The sequence below is a fragment of the Pseudorasbora parva genome, chromosome 3, assembly GCF_024679245.1.
Source record: "Pseudorasbora parva isolate DD20220531a chromosome 3, ASM2467924v1, whole genome shotgun sequence".
Lineage (NCBI taxonomy): Eukaryota > Metazoa > Chordata > Actinopteri > Cypriniformes > Gobionidae > Pseudorasbora > Pseudorasbora parva.
Genome location: NC_090174.1, coordinates 54,976,387 through 54,997,866, shown reverse-complemented (window position 1 = coordinate 54,997,866; position 21,480 = coordinate 54,976,387). Strand labels below are relative to the sequence as shown.

The 21,480-nt window shown below is 38.8% G+C and overlaps 1 protein-coding gene across 5 annotated transcripts in view; it reads right to left on the bottom strand.

Annotated features, from left to right (window-relative positions):
• Positions 1 to 4,911: 4,911 nt before the first annotated feature.
• rtn4r (reticulon 4 receptor) overlaps positions 4,912 to 21,480 on the bottom strand; it is a 170,316-nt gene continuing 153,747 nt past the window's right edge. For 4 of the 5 annotated variants that reach the window (XM_067439516.1, XM_067439517.1, XM_067439518.1 and 1 more), the window contains one exon: positions 4,912 to 7,035. In XM_067439516.1, coding sequence (XP_067295617.1) covers positions 5,621 to 7,035 — 1,415 coding nt within the window. In that variant the 3' untranslated portion in view covers positions 4,912 to 5,620. Of the gene's footprint in view, positions 7,036 to 8,529; positions 8,567 to 21,480 lie in introns of those variants that run through there. The other variant, XM_067439521.1, reaches the window with a different exon arrangement.

Below are 21,480 nucleotides of genomic sequence, written 5' to 3'. Positions count from 1 at the left end.
AGAGTTTGTTTCCCTCTTTGGTGCGATTCGTTTGGTCAGGTGTGAAAGCAGCAATTGCACTCGGGTGCGCAGCAAAAGCTCACTGTACAAGACCTCCTTGAAGAGGTTGTCTCGGTACGCTTTCAAACAAACTCTGGAGCAGTTAGTTTGTGGTGAGAACGTGATCCGACCTCGAACAGAACCAACTGCAAAAGTACTGATCATTTCTGGACTAAACCAGCTGCCGTAGTCAGCTGTGCTGAGATTGTGCATGAATGATTTATAGATCGTTGGCAATATTTTCGGAAGAGGAGTGTAATAAAGTTCTTAGAAATGGGAAGGAAGGAGGCGGGAACTGGCGAACATTCAACAAATTTTATTAAATAAACATACCGAAAGTAAACCGCGGGCAGCCCCTCACGGACGACTGCCCGCACACACACAACAAAACGTAAATAAAACATAACGTAAAGTCCGGGCCTGGTCCTCTCGTCCTTTACTGGTGGTCGCTCTCCTTAAATACCTCCGCGCTCCCTCATGAGATGACTCGAGACCGGTGTGGCTCGCAGGTGATGATCTTTCGGAATCACGTCCCCGGTCTCACTCGCTCCTCACGTCTCTCGCTCGTTCACCTCGCCACATACCCCCATCTCCTCTCGCAGGCCGGGGGGGACACCCAAGACTGCGCCTACTCCCATAGAAATCTATTGTTTCCATACTGTGTTAAATACACGCTGTGGTGTGACAGGCAGCAGGGCGAGGGACCGCGAGAGCGGGCCGGTGATTAATGTTGACGAGTGCCAGCTGCGTGGCACACCGGTCTCGTCTCGCGGCCATGTGACGGGAGCATAAAAGGAGGAACAAGGGCTGCGGAAGACGAGAGAGGACCAGGCCTGGAGTTTATGTTTAGTTTTGTTTTACGTGTGTTTGGTTAGTGGGCAGTCGTCCGTGAGGGGTTTTACTTTCGTTTTGTTTATTTCTTTTGAAATAAATTTTGTTGAACGTTCGCCGGTTCCCGCCTCCTTCCTTCCCATCTACGAACTGTATTACACACGCAATGTAATAGATTATGGCCAGGGACAAAACCAGCCCACGCAGTCGACTCTCCATAGTGTTATTATAGTTTGTTGGCTTTTCCTCTTCTGTTATAATTTTCCTACACGTAAATTCTGGCCAATCGAAAAGCAGTTTAGGAAATATGCCATGGCCAATGAGTGATGTGGATATTGTCACGTGCCTGTGTTTTGGTTCGTTTCAACTGGTTCAGACCAAAGCAATCAGTGTAATGTGAAAAGGAACCAAAAGCTGAAAAATGCAACAATGTGTAATTGTTTGCCCTTGGTTTGGACCAAATGAACCGAACTAGAGATGTGAAAGCACCCTAGTTTGCCAAAAGTTTTGGGACGCTTACCTTTACATGCCCATTAACTTTAATGACACCCCATTCTTAACCCGTAGGGTTTAATATGGATTTGGACCCCTCTTCGCAGCTATAACAGCTTCAACTCTCCTGGGAAGGCTTTCCACAAGGTTTAGGAGTGTGTTTGTGGGATTTTTTGCGCTTTTGTGAGGTCAGACACTTATGTTGGATGAGAAGACCTGTCTTGCAGTCTCCACTCTAAATCATCCCGAAGGTGTTCTATCGGGTTGAGGTCAGTCCACACCAATCTCACTCACTGAGCACTTGTTTTGTGCACTGGTGTGCAGTCATGTGGGATCAGGAATGGGCCATCCCCAAACTGTTCCCACAATGTTGGGAACATGACATTGTCCAAAATGTCTTGGTATGCTGAAATATTAAGAGTTAATTTCACTGGAACTAAGAGGCCATGTCCATCCCATGAAAATCAACCCCACACCATAATCCACCTTCCACCAAAGTCAAACTTTACACTTGGCACAATGCAGTCAGACAAGCACGTTCTTCTTGCAGTCTCTAGAGTCCAGTGGCGGCATGCTTTACACCACTGCATCTGGTGCTTTGCATTGCACTTGATGTAAGGCTTGGATGAGCTGCTTGACCATTGAAACCCATTCCATGAAGCTCTCTACGCACTGTTCTTTAGCTTATCTGAAGGCCACACAAAGTTTGGAGGTCTAGCTACTGACTCTGCAGAAAGTCGGTGACTTCTGCACACTGTGCACCTCAGCATGAAGTGACCCCACTCTGTAATTTTAAGCGGCCTACCACTTCTTGGCTGAGTTGCTATTGTTCCCAATGGCTTCCTCTTCCAATTTATTATAAAATGCTATTAATATGCTTAAGAATCAGGGGTGCACATAACTTTTTTTTTTCTGGTTCTCAAGGGAGCAACTGGATATGCTGCTTGGTGCTCACACTTTACACATCACACTTATCCTACAAGGTGCCTAAATGTAAAATAAGACTGAATGCTCGGGCCGATTATACTTACACGCATCTGGTCTCTTTTTCAAGTGCTTTGCTCAGCTTAAGCTGCGCTGCACAGGTCACAGGACTTCATGAAATCAACAGTCACCAGAGAAGTGTGTTTTTGGCTGCCAGAGCAAGACAACCCTGTACAGCTTCCCAAAGAACCCAGTGTTAACCAAACTCAGTTTTTTTTTACGAAGCAGCAACACAAGTGTTTTTGTTTGTTCCCTGCATTTCGGCGACGATTGTTTTTTAAACAAGGCCCAGTTGAACGCTGGATTTGCAGATCGTCTATTGCTTATGGAAGGAGCGGTCCCAAGGATAAAGGTCTCCGGACATGTGTTGGAACAACAGGCGGTGAGTAAACTGCTTCATGTTTATTTGGCTATCGGTATATTAGGTAAACAACATGATCACGTATAGTTAATTTATCAACAGATCATGCAATGTATGTCGTGTTTAAATGCATTTGTTTAGCTGGCCACTATAGGTGTCTGTTTGTTTATTGTAAAACCACTCCAAACAGCAATACACAGAGTGGAGAAATATATTGAAGTAAATACATTTTCATATTAAACCTAGGGGATGTTTAAGGATGTCACAGCTTTCAGACGCTCTCTACACAATACCTGTGCATGCTTGTCATTCTTTAGCTCCTCCCACACGATACTCCTCCATCCCGTTTTATTCAGAAAATACTCTGTACAGCGAAGGGCTACACAATAAATTTCAATAAAACCACACGAGATTTGGCAAAGGCTGTGATTATTGCATACGCAGATTCTCAGTGCAGCACGACTGTGATTAGTAGTAAACGCTGCTCTACAAGCCAGAGGGCGCTCTCGCGCAGGGTACTCCAAGTATATGCCGCAAATGATTTTTTTTTATAACTCATTCGTTTACATTTTATAACGCCTTAAAGTTCTGCATAATTAAGCGCGTGGCCATTTTGATTGACATGTGGCTAGCCATTTATCCGCTGTCTGCTAGTCATCACGTCACCTCAGCTCCGCCCACGTCCCGCCTCTTTGCCCATTTTCTGTTATCTGGGCGTGACAGAAATACAACGGCCAGCTCATCTCTGCTTTGCGCTTAAACTGCACTTCAGAATCCTATGGGTGACGTCACGGACACTACATCCATTTTTTTTTTTTACAGTCTATGGCCAAATCGCGATAACCGATTTCAGCTAATAACGCATGGAGCGAAAAGTGCTTGAATGAAGCACCTTTGGCTTTAGATATAAATATTAAAAGGAAGCTGCGCCGAACGATCGAGTCTGCTTGTGGTGTGAACCACCCCGTTGTTTTGACGCACTGCTCACTTTAAACTGTATAATGTTATGTTAGAGTAATTATGGTATATGAGAGAATGGAGTTCTTATGATGTTGAAGTTGAGAGAAACACTAGCTTTACTTGATTTTTCAATGAGTGGATGTGCTGTGTATAATAATGTGGCACACATTTCACATTAACATATTGAACTAGTTAGACAGATTATTTTTTAAATTAGCATTTAATCTTCCTTTAGTATACTATTGTCACAATAATTAATTGTCCTTTGTTAATTTCTTTCGTTGCTAATTAGAAGGTGTGGGAGAAACTTATTTAATTTGAACAATATTAAAAACTCCTAAAAAATCTCAGTTAAATGCATTAGTTTTTTCTTATTATTATTTATAATTACTAGTACTGTCAAATCGATTAATATATGTGTGTGCACTGTGTATAATTATATATTTATAAATGCACACTTATTCTTCATGTATATATTTAGGAAATATACTGTATATTATATATAAATGTATATTATATATAAATATGAACATTTTCTTTAGTATATACATGCATGTCTGTGTATTTATATATACATAATAATTATACACAGTACACACACATTATATAAACACAAACTTTTATTTTGGATGCGATTAATCGATTTGACAGCACTAATAATAACATTAAATTCTATGGTAGTTAATCTTTAAAAAAATGTCTAGTGCTATCAATCATTGCAAAATTATTTTTCAGTCTTTAGAAGTAGTGATTATCAACATGATGCCAGACATAGCCAAAGGATGCAAGTTTTACTGCTACTGATGTGCAAATCTTAATCACCATTTCATCACAAAAATGCTTCTTAAATGTCATAATATTATTGAAAATCCTTAGTGAATGCCAAGAGGAAGAACTGTGTACTATGAGGAATAGTCTCAAATTCAGTCAGTGTCACATCCATTAATTTGGTTATGAAAGATGTCTGGTTGTTTTGGCACGCTTCATGTTGTGAATTTCTGAGCTTCACACATGGATGAATCATTAGTGATTATGTTAAAGTTCATTAATGAGCTGCAATATGAGCCTTTGAGGTTTCAATCCTAATGGAATATACAGAAAAAAGACATTCAGTTCCCCATGGGTTTGATTTAGTATTTGCAGTGAATTGAAAACCTTCTTGATCACTAATGGACAATTATCTTTTAATATTCAATATACCTATATTTTGTCCCATTGTTTTTTCAGTCACATGAAAAGGCATCTGTAAAAAATGAGATTTTATTTGTCATATATTTATGCTTGTACACCAGCAAAATAAAATGCATATCTATGATTCCATCGCAATTTCAGTGAACAAATAGACAGCATTCCTTCCCAAGATGCCACCTGCAGTGTGTCATGACGCAAACAGAACATAGCACGTATTTGGGGAGAGTAAAACATTTGTCTTTACTGAAATACTTATAAACATAAAAAACAGCATCAAACAAATGTATCACTTTTGAAAGAGAAAAATAACATATTGGGAACAAAAAAAAAAAAAAAAGTCAATCCCCTTCGATTTCATATCAGCAACATTCCTGTGTGCTTTCGGCGCTCTGGTTTAGTCATGGTTTAAGGAATTTTTTTTTCTTTCTTTTTTTTGTGGTTCATCTACAATAGTCACTTTCTGATCAGCTTTTTTTTAGGAGGTGATGTGGGAATAGGGAGCTCCTCGCAGTGTTGCTTAAACACAGCACATTAAAAGTACATAGAACAAACATTTGGGCACAGTTTTATATACATTTGATTTCATGTATTCTGTAAAGGCATCCATTTCTTTTAATGCGTCGTTAGCATTGCAACTTCTTAATTCTCAACCATGCGGAGCAACATAGTAACCCCCTTTTCAATGTCTTTTGTCTGTCCACGTAGGCTACTGCAGGTATTTTGTGTCATTGTCAAGAGCAAACTGATGGATGAGAGCATGAACTAGGACAAAGCCAGAGACAACCAGAACAAGGGGAGAAACAGAACAGCCGATATTTGAACGATGGACCCATGACCCTTTAGGCAATACTGGTCTGATTTGGGCTTTTTGGAGCACTTTTTTTTCTTTTTAGATGGCGCTGTAGGTTCCAGATTGTCCAGCAGCTCTGGGTTGATTTGGTCCAAGGTCTGGTCGAGGTGGTTGGACATGGTTCCCAAAGGACCGTCATTGAGACTCTGCTTATTACGAGTGTCGTTTTTCGTTCGCTCAACCTCCCGAAACTTGGTCTTGGAGATGTTCTCCTTCTCTTTCAGGGGATTGTTGGTGATCTGCCGGCTGTTGTAGGACGAAGGATCCGGGAGGGACTTGCTGGAGATAATGGAAGATTTGTCGTTATCCGAAAGACAGCACCTGGGAATGCTTTCAACAAGAGGATCATCAAGGGAGAGGAACTTTCCAGCCCGTGCCTTGGTGTTGAAGATGCTGGTTTGAACTTGCGACGGAGAGTCCACGCACCCTTCCAGATCGTCGCTTTTCAGTCGTTTCAGGTCCTTCCCGGTCAGAGAAGTGGGAATGTGGCATTCCAACTCGGAGCTAGAGCCTTTGAAGCGTTTGAACCAGTCCCACAACGGCCTGGCTCGACAGTCACAAATCCACTGGTTCCCATTGAGCCTTAGGTACTGGAGAGACACCAGAGGGTTCATGGCCTCCCCTGTCAACATGGTGAGGTTGTTGTAAAAGAGAAACAAGGTGGTTAGCTTGCCCAGATCGTTGAAAGCCCGCTGCTGCACGTGTATGATGCGGTTCTGGTGCAGGAGCAAGCGGTCGAGGTTGATGAGACCACGCAGCATGTGATCGGTCACCACCTTGATCTTGTTGTTGTGTAAGAATAGGTAGGTGAGGTTCGCCAGGTCCAGGAAAGTGTCCTCGTGCAGGGCCAGAAGGTTATTATCCTGCAGGTACAGATACTGCAGCGAGAAGAGTCCTCTGAAAACTCCCACCGGGAGCTCGGACAGCCCGCATCTGTGCAGGTGAAGGGTGTGCAGCTTGGTCAGACCACGGAACGCGGTGGGACTTATGATTCGAAGGTTGCTGTTGTCGCCGATGTCTAATTCTTCCAGTCTCTCCAGCCCGTAAAAAGCCCCCGCCTCAATATGGCTGATATTATTAGAGTACATCCACAAGACTGTGAGGTTATGCACAGAACTAAAGCTGGTCGATCGGACCACTGTCAGTTTGTTGCTCTGGAGGAATATTCGCTGGCTACGGACCGGGATCTCAGTGGGAATGGAGAACAGACCCTGCTGTTGACAGGCCACTGTTGGCCTCGGCTCGCTGTAGCACACACACTTCGCCGGGCAGCCGTTCATCACTGGCACCAGGTTAAGCCATAACACCAGGCAGAGGAGGCGACCACCTGTTGATTAGAGACAGAAAGGCAACGGGTCAGTTCGAGGTCAAAGACAGCAGCTACTTCATTTGGCAGGTGAGGTAATTTAATGTTGAATCTGTTTCTGCTGAACAGTTTTACACAAGGTTGAAAATAAGAATGTTAAACCGTGATCATGCAACACGTACACATGTTCAAAAGTTTGGAGTCACAAAAAATTATTTTAGCAAGGATGCATTTAACTGATCAAAATTAACAGCAAAGACATTAATGCAACAACATATTTATATTTCAAATAAATGTTATTTTGAACTTTCTATATATGCAATTTCCAAAAAGAATGTTAAGCAGCAAAATCTGTTTTCAGCATCGATAATAGCATCAAATCAGCATATTATAATGATTTCTGAAGGTACATTTGACACTGAAGACTGCAGTAATCATACTGAAAATTAAAATAAGTCAGATGTATCTTGGAAATGAACCATTAACATTAATATTTGCTTTGCATTAAGTTAATGTTTTTCTTTCAATATAAAAGTCCATATGTAGTCAATAATTGTATCCCTTAAAACTCTTCTTTGATCATCAAAATGGCATATTTAAATGTTTTTTCCTGTGGAATTTTTTTTTTCTTCATAAAATAGCTTGAATGCAACTCTACACCTTTGCTTCATTTAGTATACATGACCCATGAATATGCACAATTAGCCCCACCTCTGCTCACACCAGCTTAGAGATCCACTCAACTTGGATCTCAACTTTACTCAAGTTACCGTAGGAGACACTGCACAAAAAGTATCGCTCTTTGCAACATCAGACACATAACGGTAATTAACACCCTTTTGTTGGACTGTTATCAAATCGCTAATAATGTGTTGCTAATGTTAGACAAACCATGTTCCTGTTTACCATCTCAGTCTGCTTTGTAAAAATCAACATCCTTAGAAACTTTTTTCCAACATCAGTGGAGAAAGGCATATAGTTCATCATTACATCATAATATGCATCATATACATAATTCACTCACTCTATTGCTAAATGCACCAAAACAGCAATAACCTGGCTTCTCCTGAGACTCGCCTGCTTCAAGCAGTATAGTTAACGATATGTTAAAGCTGTGACTGGAATGGTTTTAAGAGAGTTCAAAATCACCAGCGATTTCAAACCACATTTTTGAGACTTTGGTTCACCAGACTTTCACCAGATAAAATACTTATCAATGGTGTTGACTTATGAATTTGCACATGGTTTATCTTAAAGCATATTAAAAACACTACATAGAAATATAAACAACATTAAAAACTCAACATTTTCCCCACAGGGGGTCTTTAAATACATCAATCTATTATTTACATTCACATATGACATAGCTACACTGTAATGGAAGAATAGTGTAAATCTCTTCACCTTTGTTAAATATTTACTTCAAATGAGTAAAACAGCATGCATTCAATTTAGACACAGCTCTTCTATACATTAAACAGCTCTAAAATGGCCGCCTGCCTGTGAGTGTAGGACCTGTTTGTACTTGCGCCTCCATGTGTGAATGCTACCGGCAAAAATTTGTGCCGTGGGATCCATTCCCATCCATCAGCCAATGCAAGCGAGAACAGCCGGCCAAATGAGAGACCGATAAATGAAACCTAGGAGGGAGGCTTGAACAAAATTAGCTCCATCATTGCTATTAGCACTAGCTAATCACATTCCAGCATGGTGTAAGGGTTGACATTTAGTCTGTCCAGGGGGAGATAAGTGTGCTGTGGGTGTTCGATACGTGGTTGGGTGAGATGGGGCCAGGGGAAGGACTTAGGATGCTGGGTCGGTGTCTCATGGGAGTGTAGAGAGTGTGAACATGCTTGAAGTGATTCTGGAGTGTTGCAGATAAGATGGCCTCTCTCATCTCTGATCTGAAGCCCATTGGTGTGTGTGTGGATGTGGCACAGAGGCATCTGAGGGTGGGTTTATCTACGGGAGGCACACAGATAAGAAATGTTTTCTTCATTCAGCCATTCTTAAAGTCAGCCATTATTTAGGAGAGCAGATGAAAAAAATGGATCTATCAATGAGATCTCTATCATACATCACTGAGATTGATGCAGGGAAACATTCATCTCCGACAATCCACAACATCTAATACTTGTGCACTACAAAATACTAACTCTACTTGGTGTATTATAAGACTCTTTATTGTGATTGTTCTGTGACTATAAGTAACTTTGCAAGTATGTGTCAACTTATTCTAACCCAAACCTATCAGTCTACTAATACTCTACTAACACTCTAATGATAATGAAGGGGCAAAGTTACTTGTAGTCAACAGAATGTGTTGAAGGGACCATCAAATTAAGCAAAAGCTACGTTTCCATCAGGAAAGCTGTAGTAGTTTGTAAAAGAAAAAGAGAAGTTGTAAACACTCAAAATACTCAAGAGCCAAAGCAGTGAGGTCTTAACATTTTTTTAACAAAATTTACCAAAAAAGGTAACTATTTCTCCCAACTAGATATGATTATAAAAAAAAGGTTAGAGCAATAGTTTTATCTGGCTTTTATTATTAATTAAAAAAAATATTATTAATGAATTAAGCCATGTTAACTGGTTTAGTTAAATGCTCAGTCATCTGAATGTACACTATTGCCAAAAGTTGAGACGTCTGCCTTTACATGCACATGAACTTTAATGACATTAATCCGTAGGGTTTAATATGGAGTTGGCTCCGCCTTTGCAGCTATAACAGCTTAAACTCTTCTGGAAAAGGCTTTCCACAAGGTTTAGGAGTATGTTTATGGAAATGTTTGACCATTCTTCTAGAAGCAAATTTGTGAGGTCAGGCACTGATGTTGGACGAGAAGGTCTGGCTCACAGTCTCCACTCTAATTCATCCCAAAGGTTTTCTGTGTTGAGGTCAGGACTCTCTGCAGGTCAGTCAAGTTCCTCCACACCAAACTCGCTCATCCATGCTTTGTGCACTGGTGCACAGTCATGTTGGATCAGGAAGGGGCCATCCCCAAACTGTTCCCACCAGTGGAAGGAACTCTTAATGCTTAAGCATACCAAGGGGCCAAGCCCAACCCCTGAAAAACAGACCCACACCATAATACCCCTTCACCAAACTTTATAACTGTGGCCATGGAAGTCATTGGAATACCTGAATTCATTGATTTGGAGGGGTTTCACAATATGTTTGGCAATAAAGTGTATGACAGATTAAAATAATTGTATTTTCTGTATCCTGCATTATCATGTTCTGCAATATTTTAGCAATAGTATACTGTTAAAAGAACCACATCATCTGAAGCTCTCAGTTCACCCAAAAATGACGAATCATTAATCAATATGCTGATTCATAACTGTTTGAATCTTTGTTTACAGATTGAAAACAAACGCGGAAGAGATAAATATGAATAAAGGTGTTGGACCAAAATGTATTTTTGCTGCTTCAAGAGATTCTAAATAACCAACAAATGTCACATATGGATGGACTACTGTGATGATGTTTTTTTATTACGTTTCTGGAAATGGACAGTTTACCGTACATACATTTAATGGAGGAACAGAAAGCTCTCAGACTAAATATAAAATATCTTAAACTGTGTTACGAAGATGAGCGGAGGTCTTATGGGTATCGAACGACATTAGAGTAAGTAATTATTGACAGAATTTTCATTTTTGGGTGAACTAACCCTTTAATGCAGCGCTTTAAGTCTTTAGCGTGAGAGAGAAGTGGAAAGGCCTTGTATAATGCACATTTGGCTCTAGATAAAAATATTAGAGGCTATAACGGCAGAAGATAAACAAACCTTAATGTTTGTGTTGTGAACCGCTCCATTGTTTTGATGCGATGCTCACTTCAAACTGTAGAAACGGTAAAATGGTGCAATTATGTCCCACTGTCCAGACTGCCTTCCACCATTTGAATACCACTGATCTCAATAGCTACATTGATAGAACAATAGAATAATTGATAGACCTCAATGTCTTGTGACCATTCACCAGCTATTTCTCCTGCCATGTTTACATAAACCCATGTGAGATATTTTCACGTGCACATGCAGAAGCCTCTAGATCCTCTTGCCCAGCTTCCTGAATTCCTCTCCATCCCTCAATCTTGCAGCTTGTTAAATGGAGCTTGCTTGAGGCTTGACAGCATCCCTGTGTTACACTTTCCCTCAAATATCCTCCCTCTCCCTCTCCCGCTCCTGTCATCTTCCACCAGTGAGCTGTCAGCCTTTCTCTCTGTCTTTCTGCTTCACAGCGCTTCTCTTTCACTCTCGCTGCCGATAAAAATATTCCATTGCCGCGCTTTGAAACGTTAGGCTTTCTGAATCTACCAGACCTTCTGTTTTATCTTCTAGTCATTAGTGGACTATCCCCACCCACACAATGCACGTCGGAGACCCGTTTTCAAAGCTCCTTTTTTCATCCGTAGCCGACCTTGCTAACCTTGCGCTTCCTCTGTGTCTTTCATCTGTTTAGTGCTGAGTAAAGCTACTCAAAATGTCATACGCCATCCTCCAATTATTTCGGTGCATCGTCTCGTCCCCTGGATAGTCACATACCCGTGTCCTTTATTGCTGGGCGCCCTTCACTGTAAAGGCCATTTGGCAGACATGGACTACATACTAGCACTCAATGTTTTTCTACCTCGTCTCCATCAGTATGCCGGTCATGCCTCTCCTTTCTCTAATCCCAGTAAGGAGCCCCGCTTTGCCTTTTTATATTTCTGTTTTTCTCCTTTTCAGTCAAGGGGAAGCTCGTATCCTGCCGTGCCATCGAAAGAACAGCTACACGCTTGATTCATAAAAGGTTATTGCATTGCAGCCCACGATCTATATAACTGTTTACCGACCTATTAGTTTTGCATTACCTCTGATATTTTTCTAAACTCAAGAGAATCCCTCATAATAGCAGCAGCACTCCAGCCGGCCGCTTTACTCATTTTGCTGAGAAGCCAAGCTGCATTCTCAGATGACGAGCTTATTAGCAGCGCTCCGTTCGACGTGCTGAGGACCACCCTCTTGCAAAACTGACAAGCCGAACGGTGTTTTCAGCTTTGCATAAAATGCACTGATTGCTGCTTGTCTCTCCACTTCTGTGAAAAGCTCTCATCCTGATATAAAAGACGCCACGGGAGAGCGAATAAACCATTGATAAACAGGGAGGCGAAATCAAGGATACTTCTCTGCTGTCTAATTGAATTATTTGTATGGAAAACAAAAGCAGACAGAATACTGAACATGGACTTGAGATAATTGTGCAGAGAGAGAGAGAGAGAGAGAGAGAGAGAGAGAGAGAGAGAGAGAGAGAGAGAGAGAGAGAGAGAGAGAGAGAGAGAGAGAGAGAGAGAGAGGGGCAGCAGGGACGAGTGGCAATCTCTGACTTGGCACATTGGCATACAGTATGTCTCTAGCAATGGGAAGCATGCATCAACATTTATAACATTTCATTTCAACCGTACAAGTGGATATGAACAGTAATGGTGGCCCTTGTCTTGAGACCAGCAGGGTGTTTTGGACATGGTGTGGATGGATTTAAACAAATGCCAAATTGTGAATGTTCAGTATCATGCATTATTTGCACTACAGACATGAATGATACACTTAAAAGTGATAAGAATTTTCATTTTGCGGAAAATGCAAATGAGTGAAAACATCCCACAGACCAATATCAGGATTTTTTTTTTTTTTTAAATCAGTACTTTTAGTCTTAGTTTCCATTAAACCATCCTTAAACAAGACAAATTTCCTTAACTCTTTCCAAGCCAGGTGGGTATTTTTTTCCCTTGTTTTTCCCCCTTTTTTGTGCTAGCCACCACCAGCATTTTTTGATCATTTACAATTTTGATAATTTTAGAGTTCATGGCCCCAGAATATTTTGTTGTATTAATATCTGAAAATAAAATATATCAAAAGAAAGATCAGCCCCTTGGCTTTTTTAAAAAAAGAAAAAAAGCTTGTTTTATTCAAGCTTTATGCTTTTCTTTTTTATCAACACTTGAATGTGGCTAAGTTTCATTAAAAAAAGCTACATTTTGAGCAATTTTCAATCGCATTTTTGTCAGACTACATCAAGACAGGATTCAGAATGAAGATCAAAACATAGATGTGGTAAATCGAGTCCAAAGCTTTCAGTAACATTAGGCAATTTTGATTTATATGCCGTTTAATGTTGGTGATTATGCTATTTTACAAATGCATCTGCTAACATATATAATCACGTGTTTCTGCTTCTTTTTCGCCTGTGGTTTGTCATATGAAAACACTTAAAGATGGAGATTTCCATCAATGGCAGGGAAATAGTTTAGTAAATACTGAAGACAGTTCTACATTTTTAATAGCATTGAAAATGTTGTTTCTTACCACATTAACAAATATTTTTGTTTTAATTTAAGCTTAATCCTCACAAAATTTTAAACAGAGCTCCTAAAGGGACATAGTAAAGGGGGGGGGGGGGTATTTGAGAATGGAGAAAAGTGTATGTGCTCTCTCAATGCTTTTTGCAAAACTTTAGTTTTCCTGAAAAACTTTGCGATCGCTAGCAAAACTTTTGCATTTCACCGAGAAATTTTGCGGCAGTTCGCAAAACGCTTGCGTTCCCGCGGGAAACTTTGCACAAACATTTTTTTCAAATGAACGCAAAGTTTCTCAAGGAAACTTTTGCTAAATATAAGTTTTCCTTCCACCTCATATTTTTCATTACCATTTCACTGTAGGGGCTATTTATGTTAGATTTGTGCACAAAAAATTCTATGAAAACAAATCTTAAAGGGGTCATATAATGCCATTTTTTTACAAGTTAAAATGATTATTTAGTGTCTAAATTAAAACTTTGTAATATACTTTAATTAAAAATGCTATTTAGTATTCTAAGAAATCACTCATTTAACCTGGTGAAAAACAGCTCTGTTTTCAGCAAGCATGTACCTTTTATGCTAATGAGCTTTGCTCACCCCGCCCCTCTGTTCTGTGGGGGCTTTGAGTGTACAGGAGGTTTGACAACACGATACAGTTGAACTGAGAGACTCAATTCAATATATCAGATATCTCAACATCAGAATGACTGCTGTGTTCATTATTACACCCAAGAACAGAACACCACAATCACTTAGACACCATTCTGTTCCAGTGTATCCACAATGGCGGACAGCCTGCGCTCGCTCAGGACGGGTCTGAGCCGAAACGCTGCTGTCAATCAACAGTCGTGGGAGGGGTATCCGATCGTGTGATGTCACACATCGAACGGCTTGATTTCAGACAGGTGAAAACATATAAGGAGATTTAAAAAAACACGATGGATTTTTATCATACATGTACCATTATATGACCCCTTTAATATTTTATGAAATTTTGCATGTTTATGAATGCTCAGATAATTTTAATGTAAAACAACAAAATATTACTTTAGTGGGATAATTTGACTTGGGCAAACATCCACCCATAACATCCTAGCAACAACCCTAACAACCACTCTGAAAACCTTAGCAAACGCATAAAAATGTCCTGGCAACGAGTTTTGCACAGGCTAAAACACTGATATTCTGTACAGAATTTATTCAAATTTTTCCATATTTGCCCACAAGTAAAGAATACATTTTTTTTAATGAAATCATAATCTAGTAGCGTCATACTTCTGGTGATTTTTGAGGGCATCTTAGTTGCATTCCAGTTCATTCCCCCTCAGCGCCATTTTCTGCATTACATGAATATAGAGGATTACTCATTTCCGTAGTTGACATTAATTACACTCATTACCACTGAATAAACAAATGAGTGACAGTGCCAACATCTTAATCATGTGGCGGGATATAAAAATAAATTCAGCACATTTCAAGCCTCTTTAGCAGCCACTGGTTCCACTCCATTGTGAGCTTTCTGAAGGCCAATTAACCACAGAATTAAAGTACCAATTAAAATCGAGTGCCAAGTTTAGATGTATAGAGAAAGAGTAAAAAATAGTGATCAAGACTTCATTTATTTTTGTCAACCATTGATGTATGGTACTAAACATTTCAGAGACTGGAGTGAACATAGATTTTCATGAAAAATCAATGCATTGACCAAGAATATCTTGGCAGTTAAACTAATTAAAAAGGTTAATGAGGAGACCAGCAACTCGTGCTGTAGACCAGCCTCCAAAACAACAGATACTGGTGACCAGCTGTGCACTGTGAAATCTTACAGGGGTCATATCATGCATTGTTTTATATACACACACACGATAGACCAATGTATGAAAGACAGAAACAGCTTTCATTCGTTTTCCCCTGACTGTGACTATATGAACCTAGTTTCTGATCGCCCAGCAGGCATTATTGACCCGTACACATGGACGGTCATGAGTTCAAACGTATCAGCCTCTGGTTCCTGTTCATCTGATCATCGGCCGCAGTGTCGATGTGGAGGTAAAGGTTAAAGCCAGGGAGGAGCGGTGTGGATGTAGGTGTTGTAGCCGATGACAGGCTGTTCAACACACTTTTCGCTCAGCTCCTCTCAATGCCTTTCCTAATTGCTACTTTCTTTTTTCCTCCCTGCGGCAAAATCTGCAATATAATTTCACCTCTTTTGTCTGCTTTCCTATTTTCTTATTTGAAATTGTTTTGAATCCAATTTGACTATTCTGTTCTTGTTGTGAGCTGTATAAGCGACTACAGCATGGGTTGCAGTATTCATTAGTTTAGTGTAAGAAAGACACAGGTTAAGAATAAGAATTTTTGCAAGCAGTTTCTATAAATGTTTTTGTTGTTGTTGTTGAACAATATATATATAATTTTTTTTTTATTTTTTTAAAAGACTGAAGTTTGTGCTTGCGTACTCAAGTTTAGATGGCATTTTAATTTATTTATTAAAGAAAACAACCTTATTTTTTTCAACTAGGTCTGCTTGCCAAGGCATTTCCTAATAGTTTTAGTTAACGAAATGAAATAATAAAAACAGCATAGGACATATTGTTAAAAAAAAGTATATATATGTGTGTGTATATATATATATATATATGTATATATATATATATATATATATATATATATATATATATATATATATATATATATATATATATATATATATACAGTTATGTTCCGTTTTCATTGTTATTTGCCCTGTCCAAATACACACACTTGAGGTCTTTGCACATGATCACTTGTCTACTTACATGATGTATCTCCTGTATGATGTGAAGACTGCAAGTGTGTATGGAGCTTTGTTTACCCGATAAACACGTACAAGTGTTGCAAAAAACGCAAGCTTTTTATTTTCAATACTTTGCTTTTTAAAATAAACTTCTGAGTGTCTGTTGAGTAGTCGCTATGTAACTGACAGAAGACAACTTTAAAATTGTGGCACTTCTAATTAAGTGAAAAAAATCAGTTACAAATTACACACAGCCTACTCATCTTTGCACCGATAAAATTTACAACACAACTTTTACTACCAATTTATTTAACTTGCAGTGAAACGTTTTTCTCAATGTCTCAAGATTTCCTGAACATAATGCATGATGGGATACGCTTAGTCACGAACACAGCTCCGAAGCGTTTTAGTCTGCATTAAGGCACTTTGGTATTTTAGACATGGGACAGTCTTACACACTTCTTGTCGTTTGCATATGCTCTCAAATGGCCAAGACCAAACCGCAAGTGTAGGTATTTGGACAGGGCACTAAAAATGGAAAAGTTTTTTCTTTGCATTTTCCGCATACAGAAGGCACCACTGCCAAAATGATCCCCGTTCACATGGATCTGCAAAAATGATTAAAAACTATTCTGCTGGCAAGTCAATAGTTGGCAACGTCACTTTGTAAAGAAACACTATCCGCCTATAGACTTACTGACGTAAGAGTTTGTAGTCTACATGGGGACGATAACGATATTGTATTCAACAACTAGCACTTTGAATCCAGTTTTTAAAAGTTTGCGTTTTTGGGCGCCAAAAACGCCATTGTTGTGTAAATTAACAGGCAAACCGAAGTTTTCAATTTTATATTAAAAACAGTGTAGTAGAAATGGCCACTTACTTTCACTCTCACTTTTAATCGAATTAATGCATTTCTTCTTCTTTTTTTACTGTACCGCTAGACTATCAAATTGTTCGACTTAAGAACTACTAAGGAGCTAAAGTGTTTTCTTTGGTCATATCTTCTTATACCAGTACAATAAAAAGCAAAAAACCCCAAACATGAATATCCCTGACCCCTTTAAAATATACATACCGTATATTTACCACACGTCCTGTGGACATAAAGGACACCAGGAAAAGGTAAAGGGCAGAAGAGAGGCACATTTAGAAGAGCTATTGGGTGAGAGTAAAGAGGAAACAGGAAAGGTGACACAGATGAAAGGGGTTGTTGGGACAGAAAAACGTAAAGATGGATGCTCAAGGAGAACAGATGCCTGAGGTTTCTGCAGTAACACTGAGTATGAGCTGTGGAATGCAGATGATTTTATTGATGCTGGAGCAAAGCGAAGCAGATCAGGACTTATTTGTGTCTGCCTTCTGTACCACATGCTCAAAGTTTGCCAGATGGTTCATGAATAACAGAGAATTGAGCAGGTTGCGGGAAAAATAAATAAAGGAACTCGCGCAGACACTTTAGTTTACTACTGAGGCCAGAAACATACTTTATGTAAGTTCACAAATGCAAATAAATGCTTGGCCAAAACATTATCATAATACAAGAGTAAAGATACTTTTTTTCTAAAAGCAGCTTGATGTGGCGAGAACTATATAAATAAGCAAGGAATTTTATTTTGAATTTGCCAATTTCAGTTATTTATTTTTTATTCAGACTTTTTATTTTGTGTCTGTAGTGGGGCAGAAATTACACTTCACTTTCTTTTTGCCTTACTGTGATAATAAACCTCAAGGGAGTGCTAGTGTTACCATTTTTTAGGTAGCATCTACTTTCTTATACATACAAATTTAAATGTATTTATCACTGTTGTATTGCCAATGTGTGAACAGCTTGGACGAAATTTAAAAACTTCCTAGGTTGTCTATTTAAGTCTGTCAACTGATTTTTATGTAAAATAGCCTACTTGGGAGATTTTTTCTGGAAATAATGAAAAGCATGTGAAGTTAACATAGCCAGGTCTAGTATTTAGTCTCAAATATATACCTCTAAATGTATATCTCAAATATAATGTGTAATTTAGATTACCTCACCTAGTGACCGGTGAATCGCAGAGCTGCTGTAAACATATCCACATCTCTATGGTCATATGCTTTCTTAACTGCTATTTGCTCACCGCTGTCATTTTTTATGGGTTTATTTTGTTATTGAGAGAAAATATATACAGCGCATATTTACATATTCAGCTAAAGTGAATGCACGCCATCAATGCACCTGAATACACCTCGTTTTCAGAAACCCCCATGGAAGCGCAAATGCATTTGCTATTTAAACAATGTGCCGCTTAAAATGATAACTACATCTGGCTGAAACGATCAAAGAACACTTGTTTCGCATCTGGCCCCGCATTGTGTGTGATCTGATGCTCCACCATCACACATTTTATAAATATAGAGTGAACTGAATACACACTACCATTCAAAAGTTTGGGGTCTTACATAATTTCTTATTCTTGTCAATGATGACAATGGTTGTGCTGCTTAATTTTTTTTTTTTTTTTTTTTTTTTTTTGATGAATAGAACGTTTAAAAAAGTAAATTATTTTGTAAAATCTTGAATGTTTTCTCTGGCATTTTTGCTCAATGTAATGCATCCTTTCGGGATAAAAGTATTAATTTCTACAGCATTCTGACAGATTTAGGAACTGCTGGACATGAAACTGAACTCAGACGCTAAACGCATCTGTTCATGTACCAGCGTAAGATTGTACATTATGTCCCAGGGCTGAGACTGCAGAGTTTAAATTGATTATGGATTTTCAATGAAGACACCGTAAATGCTAAATTTGAAAGTAAATGGTTAATAATATAAGACTTTGGGAGGTGAGGTTTCAGGTCCAAAACACTTAATTTAGCTGGATTCAGAAAACCAGCAAAAATATTTAAAAAAAGTAAATTGTTTGGAAAAACATTCTTACATTGTTGTAAATGGTGAGATTTTGTAATATAATATAAATACTTGTATCTGTAACAGGTTTTGGCTTATTCTAATGAAGTACCAGTGAATTGAAAAATGCTTAAATACAAAATGTATTTATCTTTTTTTTTTTTTTAAGTTTGTGAAAATTTAAGTGAAAATTACAGTTGAAACCTGATTATCCACTTAATCCCAGCATAACAACCAATCAGATTTTCTTATTAGATTAGTAAAATAGAAAGCAGAATCCTTAAACTTGTATGATTCATAAATGTATTAAGATATTAAGAATTAATCACTTGGTTAATAAGAACTAATAATTTTAATAACTTATTTGTATTTATAGTTAAAGGTGCAAAATGTAAGCTTTTTGCAATTACCCAATCTAATTAGTATATAAACAATATTAATAATCAGAGTATTTCTAAAAGCACTTTCCAATTCTCTCTCAAAACAATATCTATCCTCCTCCCACCCATGCAATCCACTTCTCCTGCTAACAATTATGATTTCCCAGCCCATTTCTCACAAGCCCACATGCTCTACCTAGATTATGAGCCAAAATAAACACAAACACAAGCATAATCATATTATATTTATAACTATCCCCAAAGCTTCATCTTAAGTCAGCACAGTCATAACTAATAGTTTTAGTGCTAACAGAGCCTATAGAAATTTGGGAAGGACATTTAAAAGCAAGCCGTTAGATTTTGTTTACATCATATCTGTGAACTATGATTTTCTCCTTGTATTGCCAGTCAGAAGATGGCAGTACTTAGTCATTCTAAACTGCTTTGGACAAGTTGAGCCATAGACATTTTGATATATTTTCCATTAAGAAAAAGACTATGTTTTGAATGTTTCCTCTTTATAGAACAGTGTTGTTTTAGTATTATTGGTATCACTTAACAAAACAGTTTTATTAGTTGGTGGTTGAGGAGATTCCCCCTTCTATGTTAAGCGCTTTGAGTGCCTAGAAAAGCGCTATATAATTGTAACAAATTATTATTATTCATTAATTAGTTAACATGAACAAAGATTAAGGCTGTAGAAGTGCAGATCATTCTTAGTTCATGTTAATTTCAACATTTCCTAATACATTATTAAAAGCTAATAATGCATTACCATACATTCTGGGACTGGGTTTGGCAGTTGCCAAGAGAACGGCAGCTTGGCAGTTGCCAAGTGTAAGTTTGGTGGAGGGGGGATTATAGTGTGGGGTTGTTTTTCAGGGGTTGGGCTTGGCCCCTTAGTTCCAGTGAAAGGAACTCTTAATGCTTTAGCATATCAAGACATTTTGCACAATTTCATGCTCGGAGCATTGTGGGAACAGTTTGGGGATGGCATCTTCCTGTTCCAACATGACTGCACACCAGTCCACAAAGCATCGGCCCATAAAGACATGGATGAGCGAGTTTGGTGTGGAGGAACTGGAATGGCCTGCACAGAGTCCTGACCTCAACCCAATAGAACACCTTTGGGATGAATTAGAGCGGAGACTGTGAGCCATGCCTTCTCGTCCAACATCAGTGCCTGACCTCACAAATGCGCTTCTAGAAGAATGGTCAAAAATTCCCATAAATTAATTACTAAACCTTGTGGAAAGCCTTCTCAGAAGAGCTGAAGCTGTTATAGCTGCAAACTCCATATTAAACCCTACAGATTAAGACTGAGATGTCATTATATTTTGTACATACAGTCTTGTTCAAAATAATAGCAGTACAATGTGACTAACCAGAATAATCAAGGTTTTTCGTTTTTTTTTTTATTGCTACGTGGCAAACAAGTTACCAGTAGGTTCAGTAGATTGTCAGAAAACAAACAAGACCCAGCATTCATGATATGCACGCTCTTAAGGCTGTGCAATTGGGCAATTAGTTGAATTAGTTGAAAGGGGTGTGTTCAAAAAAATAGCAGTGTGGCATTCAATCACTGAGGTCATCAATTTTGTGAAGAAACAGGTGTGAATCAGGTGGCCCCTATTTAAGGATGAAGCCAACACTTGTTGAACATGCATTTGAAAGCTGAGGAAAATGGGTCGTTCAAGACATTGTTCAGAAGAACAGCGTACTTTGATTAAAAAGTTGATTAGAGAGGGGAAAACCTATAAAGAGGTGCAAAAAATGATAGGCTGTTCAGCTAAAATGATCTCCAATGCCTTAAAATGGAGAGCAAAACCAGAGAGACGTGGAAGAAAACGGAAGACAACCATCAAAATGGATAGAAGAATAACCAGAATGGCAAAGGCTCAGCCAATGATCACCTCCAGGAGGATCAAAGACAGTCTGGAGTTACCTGTAAGTACTGTGACAGTTAGAAGACGTCTGTGTGAAGCTAATCTATTTTCAAGAATCCCCCGCAAAGTCCCTCTGTTAAAAAAAAGGCATGTGCAGAAGAGGTTACAATTTGCCAAAGAACACATCAACTGGC